General features: G+C 51.4%; 1 protein-coding gene across 13 annotated transcripts in view; it reads right to left on the bottom strand.

The window, feature by feature from the left end:
• The window catches only part of EXOC6B (exocyst complex component 6B), a 284486-nt gene that overhangs the window by 77909 nt on the left and 192693 nt on the right, over nt 1–13884 (bottom strand). For all 13 annotated transcript variants that reach the window (XM_085577334.1, XM_085577337.1, XM_085577336.1 and 10 more), the window contains one exon: nt 4745–4886. In XM_085577334.1, the coding sequence (XP_085433460.1) occupies nt 4745–4886 (142 nt within the window). The remainder of the gene's footprint in view (nt 1–4744; nt 4887–13884) is intronic.

Below are 13884 nucleotides of genomic sequence, written 5' to 3'. Positions count from 1 at the left end.
TGCAGGTGGGCTCTCACCTGAGAATCCCCCTTGGCCACCTGGACTTGCACCTCCCTGGTCCAGCAGCCACTCCCCTTTTTATGCCTTTTACGGGACAGAAAATCGGTGATCCCAAAAATCAGGATAATTAATTTAGCAGTGTTTTGTTTTCAGTCTAAACCCCCACATTTTTCACCTCCCCTGATGTCAATTGTGTTTATAAACAGCTTTCCTTCTAATGTGTATTGGACCTGCTTCTAACACAGAGAAAATTATCTTCACCACCTTCAAACTATGCTTAATATACAATAAAAAAATTTCCTTAATTCATCTCACCTCTCTTTTAACTGGATTATTTTTTCAGCATTCACAAACAAAACCTTAATAGATTCCAGCATCAGAACTCTGCAGTCCCATTGCCTCATCATGGCACTCACTGGAAGCGCTCCAAACAGACAGAAAATCAGATTTTAATATCTAAGTGCAAGATAAAACTGCTGGATTGGGCAAGGTTTGGGAATTTGGAGGGAGGAAGAGGACAGAGGCAGAGGCATGAACTGGTACTGTGAGGATGTCGAGATTCACACCTGTGCTTTCAGGTACAAAAAAAAAGATTAAAAAATCACCAAAAAACCCAAGAGTAAACCCCAGCCTTGCGGACTGAAGCTTATTTTCTGAATGCACCCCTTCCCCCTTGGAACTGGCTCATCCCAAAATTCAAACCTTGATGGATTTCTGCTCCAAAATAACCAAATTAAAGCGATTTCCAGGCGCAGCAGAGCCACCAGACGGACCCGTGGGGATGAGGGGCAGAGTTTTGCTGCTGGAAAGGAGAAGGATTTTGTCTGCTCGGGGCTGACGGTGATGGATGGAGAGGCTCCAGCTCCAGCATCCATCTCCATTCCCCGCTCCCGTGGCACCTCGGGACGGGGCTGGGGACAGGTCCCTGACCCTGCTGCCGGCTCGGCGTCACCTGCTCCGGGATGTCTGAGCGCTCCCGGCTCGGGCTCCCCAGACACCTGGAATTTAAGGAATTGTGCTTTCCAACCTGCTGTGAAATCCCATCCGTCTCCCTTGGCAGCAGCAGCTTTTAGGGAAGAGCTGCTGCTCTGTGATCCACGTTACGGATGGGGCAGAAAACTGCCAGGTTTGGAGCGTTTGCAGCCAAAAAACCAAAACCCAGGGAATTCTTAGGGATGATAAACGCTTCCCATTATTCCCAGCTCCAGCACCCGTCCCTTGGCAGACACCCTTGGGAGCAGAGCTGCTCCCAAGGCGTGAGGGGACACAAATGGGAGTCAGGAATTCGGGGATCGAGGCAGCGCCAGGAGGAAAATCAGTGTGCAGAGTTACGATTCCCTGAGTGGGAATCATTAAATTGGGATCCTTCTCCCAGGCTGATCAGCTGAGGGCTGGAAAATGGCAAGTGGATGTTAAAAGAAAATGGAAAACCCGTGCTGGGAACAGCAGAATTCCTACTGGGGTATTGTTCCCAGCAGTAAATGTAATCTCAGCGTTGATGGGGGCAGCAAAATGTGGTCAGGAAAATGTTGGATAAAGGGTGGAAGAACTTGTCTTGGTAATGGGAAGTGCCAGGGGACGATGAAACCAACAGCTGATGTCACTGAGTCACTCCCCTGGATCCTTGGAAGTGTCCAAGGCCAGCCTGGATGGGGCTTGGAGCACCCTGGGATACTGGGAAGTGTCCCTGGATGGGTTTTAAGGTCCCTCCCCACCCAAAGAATTCCAGGATTCTGTGATAAATGAGACATCCCAATCTCCACCTCAACCAGGAAAGCCAAAATGTGGATATTGGGGGAAAAAAATCCCTAAAATCCCCTAAAATCAAAGATCACCTGGGTTCCTTAGGAGTCCCATCAAGCTTGGGGACCTCAACCATGGTGGTCATGAATCCATCCTGGGATGAATCCAACAAATCCATGCCGGGATGAATCCAAACAGATCCATCCCAGGATGAATCCAACAAATTCATCCCAGGATGAATCCAACAAATCCATCCCAGGATGAATCCAACAGATCCATCCCAGGGTGAATCCAACAAATTCATCCCAGGATGAATCTAACAAATTCATCCCAGGATGAATCCAAGAAATTCATCCCAGGATGAATCCAACAAATCCATCCCAGGATGAATCCAAGAAATTCATCCCAGGGTGAATCCAACAAATCCATCCCAGGATGAATCCCAACAGATCCATCCCAGGATGAATCCAACAAATTCATCCCAGGATGAATCCCAACAGATCCATCCCGGGATGAATCCAACAAATTCATCCCAGGATGAATCTAACAGATCCATCCCAGGGTGAATCCAACAAATCCATCCCAGGATGAATCCCAACAGATCCATCCCAGGATGAATCCAATAAATTCATCCCAGGATGAATCCCAACAGATCCATCCCGGGATGAATCCAACAAATTCATCCCAGGATGAATCTAACAGATCCATCCCAGGATGAATCGAAGAAATCCATCCCAGGGTGAATCCAACAAATCCATGCCGGGATGAATCCAAGCAGATCCATCCCAGGGTGAAGCCAACAGATCCATCCCAGGATGAATCCCAACACACCACTTCCCTCAGAGGGAAGAAGATCCTGTGTAGGGGTGTAAAGCTCTGCCTTACTTTAGTTCCAAAACCAGGACTAAAAAGAGCATTTTGTCTGCCCTGGGCTCAGGTTTTTAACCTTTTCACTGACCAGGACAAGCAGCAACTTGAGGGCAACCAGAGAATTCCAGCCCTAATTCAGGTGGGCGCCCGAAGACCCAAAAGGAGCAGGTTTGGGAGCAGAGCCCTGGGGGTGGCACCACAGCGTTCCTCCCCTGAGGAGCTGCTGTCCCTTTGTCACCTCCTCTCCACCGCTCTGACCTGGCACAGAGCTCACTTCAAGGACAAAGTTCCCTCAGAGAGGATCGGAACTGGTGAAGAACATCAACTCCTTCAGATGCCCCAAGCCCCATCCAACCCTGCCTTGGACACTTCCAGGGATGAGACAGCCCCAGCTTTTTAGAGTCATAAATAAACTGATTTGTGATTCATGTACTCCAATCCCTCCTGGTTTTAAAATACTCCATCCCAAAAAGCAGGGATGGTCTGGAGAGCATCAAGGCAGCGCTGAAGAGGAAAAGGAGGAGCAAAACTTGGAATTCTTGGAATCCTGCGTGCTGAGGATGCTCTGGGTGAGCCCTGTGAGCACCCAGACCTCGGCACTGCCACACCCCTGACTGGGACCCCAAACACCACGGGGCACAGCAGCACTGCAGGGTTTTACCCCAAACTGGGGATGCTGCTTTGGGGTTGCTCCTCTGGAGGCTGAGGGAAAGGACTCCGAGTACACCGTGGTCATTTTGGTGGGAGGTTCCATTTGATTCCTAATCTATCCCATTCCATTTAATTCCTGATCTACCCTATTCCATTTAATTCCTAATCTACTCTATTCCATTTAATTCCTGATCTACCTTATTCCATTTCATTCCTGATCTACCTTATTCCATTTAATTTCTGATCTCCCCTATTCCATTTAATTTCTGATCTCCCCCATTCCATTTAATTCCTAATCTATCCCATTCCATTTAATTCCCAATCTACTGTATTCCATTTAATTCCTGATCTACCTTATTCCATTTAATTCCTAATCTACTCTATTCCATTTAATTCCTGATCTCCCCTATTTCATTTAATTCCTGATCTACCCTATTCCATTTAATTCCTAATCTATCATATTCCATTTAATTCCCAATCTATCCTATTCCATTTAATTCCTGATCTACCCTATTCCATCTAATTCCTAATCTATCCTATTCCATTTAATTCCTAATCTACCCTATTCCATTTAATTCCTGATCTATTCCATTCTTTTGATTCTTCATCTATCCCATTCCTTTTGATTCCTAACCTATCCCATTTATTTTTCCAGTATAAATATAAATATAAATACTTTAATGTCACACATAATTTCATGCCAGGCATGAATAATTCTTTTTGGTTTATACCCTGTAGTAACTTTGATTAAAACTTTTTCTCCTGTCTGGTCAATAAAATACTCATTTTACAAACAGAGCTGATCCACCACCCTTAAAACTCGTGGGCCAAAATCCCATTTTATGTGTGGGCCACCTCGAGTTAAATCCTCACAAAGCCCAGAGGCAGAGCAGGAATTCCCCTGGATCTGTGACAAGGATGAGGACGAGGATGAGGACGAGGACAAGGAGAAGGACAAGGACGAGGACAAGGACAAGGACAAGGATGAAGATAAGGACAAGGACAAGGATGAGAAGGAAGAGGACAAGGACAAGGACAAGGATGAAGACAAGAACAAGGACAAGGATGAGGAGAAAGACGAGGACGAGGACAAGGACAAGGATGAGGATGAGGACAAGGACGACGACGAGGATGAGGATGAGGACAAGGATGAGGACAAGGACAAGGACAAGGACAAGGATGAGGACAAGGACAAGGACAAGGATGAGGACAAGGACGAGGACAAGGACAAGGACAAAGATGAGGACAAGGGCAAGGACAAGGATGAGGACAAGGATGAGGACAAGGACAAGGACAAGGATGAGGACAAGGACAAGGACAAAGACAAGGACGAGGATGAGGACGAGGACAAGGACGAGGACAAGGATGAGGACGAGGATGAGGACGAGGACAAGGATGAGGATGAAGACAAGGACAAGGACAAGGACAAGGACAAGGACAAGGACAAGGACAAGGACAAGGACGAGGTTTGGGCTCTTACGCTCGCACTCCTCCACGTCCAGGTTGAACTGGTGCAGGGCCCCCAGCGTCAGCTGCCTCACCTCGGCCTCCAGCAGCAGCTGCAGCAGCGACGTCGAGAGGTGCTTGCAGGCCGACATGCAGGCGGTCTGGGCCACCTTCCCCTGTGGGACAAACGGACACGGTCAGTGACACCAGCACAGAGAGCCACCAGCACGGAGACACTGTCACGGAGAGCCACCAGCATGGAGACATCGGCACAGAGAGCCACCAGCGTGGAGACACCGTCATGGAGAGCCACCAGCATGGAGACATTGGCACAGAGAGCCACCAGCATGGAGACACCAGCACAGAGAGCCACCAGCGTGGAGACATTGGCACAGAGAGCCACCAGCATGGAGACATCGGTACAGAGAGCCACCAGCGTGGAGACACCGTCATGGAGAGCCACCAGCATGGAGCTTCTGCAGAGCAGCCCAGCCCCCCCCAGTAAAGCCACCAGCACAGCAAAAACCCCTCAGTAAAGCCACCAGAGAACTTCTCCAGCTCAGTTAAAGCCACCAGAGAACTTCTCCAGCTCAGCCAAACTTCCTCAGTAAAGCCACCCACCACAGAACTTCTCCAGAGCAGCCAAACTTCCTCAGTTAAAGCCACCAGAGACCTTCTCCAGAGCAACCCAACCTCCTCATTTCAATCCACCAGAGAATTTCTCCAGCTCAGTCAAACCCCCTCAATAAAGCCACCAAAGAACACCTCCAGAGCAGCCCAATCTCCTCAGTGAAGCCACCAGAGAACTTCTCCAGAGCAGCTAAACCTCCTCAGTTAGAGCCTCCAGAGAACTTCTCCAGAACAGCCCAACCTCCTCACTAAAGCCACCAGAGAACTTCTCCAGCTCAGTCAAAGCTGCTCAGTAAAGCCATCAGAGAACTTCTCCAGAGCAGCCCAACCTCCTCAATTAAATCCACCAGAGAACTTCCCCAGATCAGCCAAACCTCCTCAGTTAAAGCCAGCAGAGAATTCCTCCGGAGCAGCCCAGTCCCCCCAGTTAAAGCCACCAGCGCAGAACTTCTCTAGACCAGCCCAAACTCCTCAGTTAAATTCAGCAGAAAACTTCTCCAGCCCGGGCAGCCTCATCAGCGTGTCCCATCTGTGATGGGATCTTCCCACAGCACTCAAGGTCACAACCACCATCTCCCAAGGGAATCCCCTCTGGAAGTGCCCATGGCTGCGGGAAGGGTTAGGCCTTGTTGGGTGCAGCTGGAGAAGCTCCAGTCCAGGAGATCTTTGGGGTGCTCAGAGCTCAAAGTGTGCTTGTCATCTCCTAACGTGGGCAAGACAACATCCCGTTAATTATCAGGGAATCATGGAATGTTTGGGTGGGAAGGGACGCTAAAGCCCATCTCATTCCATGGCCAGGGACACCTCCCACTGTCCCAGGACGCTCCAAGCCCCATCCAACCTGACCTTGGACATTCCCACCCACTCCCAACCTCAACCTCAGTCTCTCTACAGCAGGTGGGTCTGCAGCAGGGACTAAACCCATAAAAACGGGGCAATCCTTTGGGACAAGAGCGGGATTCTGTCCAAACCCTCAGGGAACGATCCCGATGCCTGCGTGTGCAACGCCACGAGGGAGGTTTTGGATCATGGTGCTGCCCTGAAAACGGCTCCAGCAGGAGATTATCTTCTCAAACACTCACAAAAGACTCTGAACACGCTCTCCTGACACCAAGGCGTGGCTTAGGAGCTCTCACCGACTCTCAGACGCGCTTTACAAGCCGTGTTTAAACTGGGATTAAACTGGGATTACGCCGCGTTTCCAGCTCGGCATCGCCGGTTTCGTTGTCGCCGCACGGCAACGTTTGATGCCTGTGCTGGGAAGGGTTTTCTCCCAGCTCTGCAAAGTTGGTTTGGATCTTCAGGCCACATCCATCTTCAGCAGGAGGGGAAAAATGGGTTTTTCATTTAAAAAAGGAGCCAAGCCGTGCGTTGCAGGGCAGGGTGCTCCATCTCCGGCTCGCCGCCGCTCCCAGGCTCCGGAGCGTCCATCACTCACCTCCCAACAAACACCTGCACCAAAATGAAGACGAAGCACGGCAACCATAAAGTTTAGCAGAGCTCTGGGGTTTTTTCTTTGCTTTCCATCATTTGTTTGTGCTTTCCTGACACACTGGGTTATTTAAAACCCCGCTCGTGCCAATTGCTCATCTCTGAAAGCCGCGGGAAGCGCGGCGCTGCCCGGCTGTGATTTTTCTTCATTACTTCCAACAGACACTCGAGTTTTTGCTGTGGCTGAGGAGTTTTGACAGAATCAGGGAATATCCTGAGCTGGGAGGGACCCACAGGATTGTGGATCCAAGCCCAGGCCCTGCGCAGACACCCCAACAATCCCACCCTGTCCATGCCAACGTGTCCAAACGCTCCTGGAGCTCTGCCTGTTCCCTGGGGAGCCTGGGCAGTGCCAGCACCTCTGGATGAGGAACTTTTCCCTGAACTCCAGCCTCAGCCTGTCCTGGCCCAGTTCCAGGCCTTCCCCGGGTCCTGTCCCTGTCACAGCTGCCCCTCGGGAGGAGCAAATCCCAAAGAGTCTCCCCCGTGCCTCCTCTGCTCCAGCTGGACTTTCCAAGTGCCCTCAACACCTCCATGTGTCATTGGGATGTCCCAGATGGAAGCAGAGGATGGGAAATCAAAGCTCTGCAGCCAAGCCCTGAGACCCTGCTGAGGACACAGGAGGGGCTCCTGATCCTTCCTGAAGAGCAGGAGAAAATCCCTGGAGTAGCTCATGCTCCCAATCAGCAGGAATTTACAACCCTTGGAGAAACCTGGGAGGTTCCCACTCCCAGGTGAACCATGGAATGGGTTGGATCTAAAATCCCATCCTATTCCACCCCATCCATTGGCAGGGACACCTCCCACCATCCCAGGTGTATCCAAGCCCCAGTGTCCAACCTGGCCTTGGCCACTGCCAGGGATCCAGGGGCAGCCACAGCAAATCTGGGAATTCCATTCCAGCCAGGAATTCCTTGCCAAGATCCCAGCCCAAGCTCCCCTTTCCCAGTGGGAGCCATTCCCTGGCTCCTGTCCCTCTGTCCCTTGTCCCCAGTCCCTCTCCAGCTCTCCTGGAGCCCCTCCAGGGACTCTGAGCATTCCCTGGAATTTTCCCTTCTCCAGGGGAACACCCTCAAGATGAACTCCATGAGCTTCCCCCGTGCTCACCTCTCCAGCCCGCCCAGGTCCCACCGGATGCCCTCCTTCCCCACACCACACAACGGAAAAACCCCAGGAAGGTTTTTCTGTCCCTGCTGACCAACATTTCACAGGAACAACCCCGTTACACCCCAAGCAAGGGTCAGATCCACCTGTGGAGGCACCTGAAGGGTGACCCACACCTGCCCTGGGCACCTTTCTGGTCAGGAGAGAGTGAACGAGGAGTCACACCATGAGCAAGTGAAAACCAGCAAGCAATTGAGATGAAATGTCAAATAATTAAGTCTAAAAAGGGGAAAATAGGATAGGAAAATCAATTTCATCATCAGGGCTTGGCAGCACCACAATGCTGAGAGGCTTCCCTGAGTGGAAGGGCACTTCAGGATGTTCCTTATGGGAATGTTACCTCAGGACTTGTTGCAGAGATGGCAAAGGAGATCCAAACAAGCCCAGAAGCAGCTTCTGGCTCAGCCTTCCCTCCTTCTGCCTTTTCCACACCGGATTAGGCCAGGCCTAAAACTGTTTCAGGTGCAAATGTCCACTGTCCTTGCTCTGAACCTGAATCCTCTCAGGCCAGCTGAGAACACGACCTTTAATTTCCATTATTCTTGAGGCTTTAAACACCTAAAAATCTTTTCTTTAAAAAACACTCAGTTTTCCCTCTCACAGAACACATGGATGCCTCACACTTCAGAAAGCAAAAGTACATGGAATTATTTTTTTTTCTGCTTTTTAAGCCTGAATCCCTTTTCCCCCCACCTTATATTTATTATCAGAGAACTCTGAGATGCCACGGGGGTTTCAATCACGGTGTTAAATGTCTGCTCAGAGAACACAAGGTACCACCAGGGATGAGCAGCAGCTCCTGCCCTGGGCACCGAGATTTAAAACCCTCCCAGAATTTATGGGTTTCACTCCTTATAAATAAGACCCAACTTAATCCTTTCCTGCCTCAACCCCGCGCTCCGCGAGTTACAGCAGCTCCTTATAAAGTCAGCCGCGGCTTGTGAACATCAATTCCAGGCCATTTCCCCGGGAATACAGCGGGAAATCTGCTGGATAAGCAGCTGCTGCTGACAGGAGACAAACGAGCGCGCGGCCGCTGATATATCAGCACTAATAAGCTGCTGCTGCAGCTGAAGGTTGTTTGTATTCCCGCTCGGAATGGCTGGGGCTGGCAGGAATCGAGCACATCCTCCTGCCACAGATGCCCACCTCGCCTCTGCGGAGCTTATTTACGGTAGAGTTTCGCTTCACGGCGTTTTTGTTTGTTTTTTTTTCTTTTTTCTCGGTTCTTTTTTTGAATTTTCCTGCAGCGCTAGAAGAGCCGGACTCGCCTCACCCGGAACGCACGGAGCCGAGTCTGGCAGGGACGTGTTTGCCACAGCCCCAACCCTCCTGGAATTGTTATCCACCCCAACCCTCCTGAAATTGTTATCCACCCCAACCCTCCTGGAATTGTTATCCACCCCAACCCTCCCGAAATTGTTATCCACCCCAACCCTCCTGGAATTGTTATCCACCCCAACCCTCCTGAAATGGTTACCCTCCCAAAATTGTTACACACCCCAACCCTCCCAAAATCGTTACCCACCCCAACCCTCCAGAAATCCTTACCCACCCCAACCCTCCTGAAATCGTTACCCTCCCAAAATTTTTACCCACCCCAACCCTCCAAAAATTGTTACCCTCCCAAAATTGTTACGCACCCCAACCCTCCTGAAATGGTCACCCTCCCCAAGCTTCCCAAAATTGTTACCCTCCCAAAATCATTACCCACCCCAACCCTCCCAAAATCGTTACCCACCCCAACCCTCCCAAAATTGTTACCCATCCCAACCCTCCAAAAAATTGTTACCCTCCCAAAATCGTTACCCACCCCAACCCTCCCAAAATCATTACCCACCCCAGCCCCCCCAAAATTGTTACCCACCCCAGCCCTCCCAAAATCATTACCCACCCCAACCCTCCCAAAATCGTTACCCACCCCAACCCTCCCAAAATCATTACCCACCCCAGCTCCCCCAAAATCGTTATCCATCCCAGCCCTCCCAAAATCATTACCCACCCCAGCCCTCCCAAAATCGTTACCCACCCCAACCCTCCCAAAATCGTTACCCATCCCAGCCCTCCCAAAATCGTTACCACCCCAGCCCTCCCAAAATCGTTACCCATCCCAGCCCTCCCAAAATCGTTACCCACACCAGCCCTCCCAAAATCATTACCCATCCCAGCCCTCCCAAAATCGTTACCCACCCCAACCCTCCCAAAATCGTTACCCACCCCAGCCCTCCCAAAATCATTACCCACCCCAACCCTCCCAAAATCGTTACCCACCCCAGCCCTCCCGAGATGGTGCCCGCCCCGCCCTCGGCGGCGGTGCCAGGACTCGTGCCTTGGCACGGGCGGGAAGCTCGGAGGTGTCATCGCGGTGGGAGCGCTGCTCAGAGGAGCCGCCGCGCTCAGCCGGGACGGCTCCGGCCCCGCGCTAATTCCCTGATGATTTTTGGGAGTGTGGCAGAAGCGGGGGCACTCCCAAAGGCTGTTCCTGTGCCAGCGCCCCGGGCAATCGCCGGGGACGTCCTGGTCCTGCTCCCCAGAGCGGCTCCAGCCCAGCTCTGGCCCTGTCTGGGTTCCAGGAACAATTTCTCCAGGGGAACACCCTCAAGATGAACTCCATGAGCTTCCCCCGTGCTCACCTCTCCAGCCCGCTCATGTCCCACTGGATGTCCTCCTTTCCCACACCACACAAAGAAAAACCCCAGGAAGGTTTTTCTGTCCCTGCTGACCAACATTTCACAGGAACAACCCCGTTACACCCCAAGCAGGGGTCAGATCCACCTGTGGAGGCACCTGAAGGGTGACCCACACCTGCCCTGGGCACCTTTCTGGTCAGGAGAGTGAATGCCAGGACACCCCGGTCCCTCCAGCTCAGGAACAATTTGTCCGAAGAGCGGGATGAGATCTGGGCAGGGAGCAAAGAGCAGGAATGCAACCCTGAGCTGAGCTCTCTGCAGGGAAAGGGGAAAACAAACACCTCAAAGGCACCAGTGCTCATTTACCAACGTGGCAGAAAACTTAAGAGCTTCAAACTGCCCTTAACAATCCCAGGAATAGCTCTGTGCGGTCACTCATTAATTAAGACCTTCGCAAATCCCACCAAAACCTGGATTTGCACTGGGAAGAACAGGGATCACAGGTGAAAGTTGAGAGATCTTCACGGCCAAGATGCCCAAACCTCTCCTTGGTCTGACCTCAGTCAAACAAAGCCATTCCAAGGGTGTTATCCCACCAAAATCCACGGATTTATTGTTTTGTGGCTCATTCCTGGCAATGAATCCCTCTGCCCACAGCTCCCGATGGAACCTCGGGGTTGCCGTGACAATTCCATGACTCCCAAAGTGACACTGCCCTCCCTGTGCCACCCAGGATCCCTCTGGACACGCGGGAAGGATCCAGAAGGTTCCCTGATCATTCCAAGCACTGAAAGGGAGGAGCCAAGCTCCAAAGCTCTCCCAGGGATGCAGCCAAGGGGTTCCCAGCAGAACACAGCACCACAGGATCCCTGAGGCTGGAAAAGCCCTCCGGGATCACCGAGTCCAGCCTGTGACCGAGCCGTGTCCCCATCCTGAGCATGGAGTGCCACGTCCAGCTGGCACCTCTGGGTCTGGGGACACCAAACCTCCCCGGGCAGTCCCAAAGCCCAGTGTCCATCCCATTTTGGGGATCAGCCACGAAATCCTCTCTTCTCATCCCGATGCCATCCCTGGGCAGGCAGGGAAGGCTCTGGGCTCCTGGGGGCAGCCCCGGAGCTGGCCCCGCTGCCGGGAGCGTTTGTTTAGACACGGCCAATCTGTTACCAATTAGGGAGAGGAAACGCCAAGAGGCTGCCTTGTTAATTAAGGAACTGGCTATCAAAGGACTCATTAAGAGCTACTGAAATGGAATGGTTGTTCAAATAAATACCCATTAATCTTAACGTGCAATCAGGAGCTGCCAGTCCCCACCACCCTGCAGGAGCACCTCTGGCTGCCAGGGAAGCGTGGAGTGGGCTGGGTTGGACCCCAGAGATCACCCAGGTGCACCCTTGGAGCAGCCTGGGACACCTCCCACTGTCCCAGGCTGCTCCAAGCCCTGTCCAGCCGGTCCTTGGGCACTTCCAGGGCTCCAGGGGCAGCCACAGCTTCCCTTCACCTGCTGGTGCCTCCTGCACTTCCCCTGGCCCAAACCAGGTGGGATGCGGTCCCCGAAATCCAAACCCAACTCCTGCTGCAGCACGGAGAACCCTCCCAGCGGCTCTCCGAGGAATTAACGCGGCATTTCCATGGAAAACAAAGCCTGACAGGCTCCAAGTGCTCTCAGAGTTTCCAATTATTTTTTTTAGCTACCAGCAGAATTCCTTCTTCGCCCGCAACGAGCATCGGGACTGATGCGATTAAGGATATTTAGACGTGCAAAATCCAGGGACTTCAGACAGCAGAGAAGCCGGCCAAAAATTGGGGATTCTTTGGTATTAAATGTACGATTTTCTATAAACACCACAAGTTGCCCCCGTAATTTCAACACTGAATTTCCTGGCTTTCCCAATCCATACGGCAGCACTGGGATGTTTTGCAGAGGATGGAAACGTGATGGGGAAATAATGAGCAATTGTTTGGTAGCACAAAGCCCAGGATAATCCCAGTGGTTCCTCTCTCTGTGGCCACAGATGGAGACTTCAGACCCTGCAGACCTCCCAGGGCTCATCTCCTGCTCCAGAAGCTTCTGGATCCCCTGGCTGCCTCAAATCTCCCTAAACTGGGGGCAAATTCAATAAATCAGCACTGGAAATTTTTCCTGTCTTGCCTGTCCTGTCCTGATTTGCCTTTTTTTTTTTAAACAACAGTTCTGCACTCACTGAAGGTGGCAGAAACCAAAACCATCACCCAAAAGCACAAATGCTTCCCCAAAGCGTCAAAACAAATGAACGACGAGTACCTGCAATTTTAAAAAATATTTTTAAGATGTTTACTTAAAAAATAAACCATTCATTGATTGCCTAAAGGTCAATTTTCAACTGGACCAAGTGGGTTTTCATGGGGATTTTTTGTTTCTTTTTTTTTTTTTTTTGGTTTGTTTTGGGTGTTTTCAGCTTTGTTTTAGTTTAAGAAACCACAAAAAAACCCAAACAAAATCCCTACAAAAAAAAGAAAAAAAAAGAAAAAGAAAAATAAAGAATAAAAGACAACCCAAAAGCTGTGGGTCTGCACTCAAAATCCTTCCAAGAAATGGGTGTCCAGGACAAGGAGATCCAAAGGAACAAGGGGCAGGCCCAAGGAAGGACACCCCAAGCCCCACTGAAACATCTGGTTGGTTGCCAATGTCACCCCAAGCTTGGTGGCCTCCAAAGATGTCCCCACAAGGCCGGAGCTCAGCTGGCACCGATCACCACCGTGGCCACACCGACCCCAAGGGCTGCGTCCCAAACAAACCCAGCAGGTATCCAAAACTCCCGGTTCGTTAATTCTATTTACTCAGCTTTGCAGCAGACTCATTAAGAACAAACCCCGTTTTTGTCCCTAATTTTTTTTTTTGTTTGGAATGGAAGGAGGACAGGAGCGGAGCAATTCCTGGTTTCCAGCTGCGGGCCGGGCTCTGCCACTCCGCGTTGACGTGACACGCGTGGGGCACGCAGCGGCCGAGGTGTGGCCACTAACGGGCCCTGAGTGACTTCAGCCACCGTCAGACCCGGATTTGATCTCTGGCTCCGTGGAGTCATCCCAGGAGCTGAACACTGGAGCCACTGTGTGGATTTATGGAGCTGGAAAAAGGGGCTGGAGCCAAGTTAGGAGGAGTCACTCACATGGGTTTGGGATTTGCCAAGGAAAAGAAGAAGGAGGGAAACCTTCCAGCCAAGGCTGACTTGTGGGTCAGGGCTCCTGGGCATGGGGGAACGGCTGCTGGAGGGAGGGATAC

The sequence above is a fragment of the Lonchura striata genome, chromosome 4, assembly GCF_050655825.1.
Source record: "Lonchura striata isolate lonStrDom1 chromosome 4, ASM5065582v1, whole genome shotgun sequence".
Classification (NCBI taxonomy): domain Eukaryota; kingdom Metazoa; phylum Chordata; class Aves; order Passeriformes; family Estrildidae; genus Lonchura; species Lonchura striata.
This window is presented reverse-complemented; position numbering and strand designations above follow the sequence as displayed.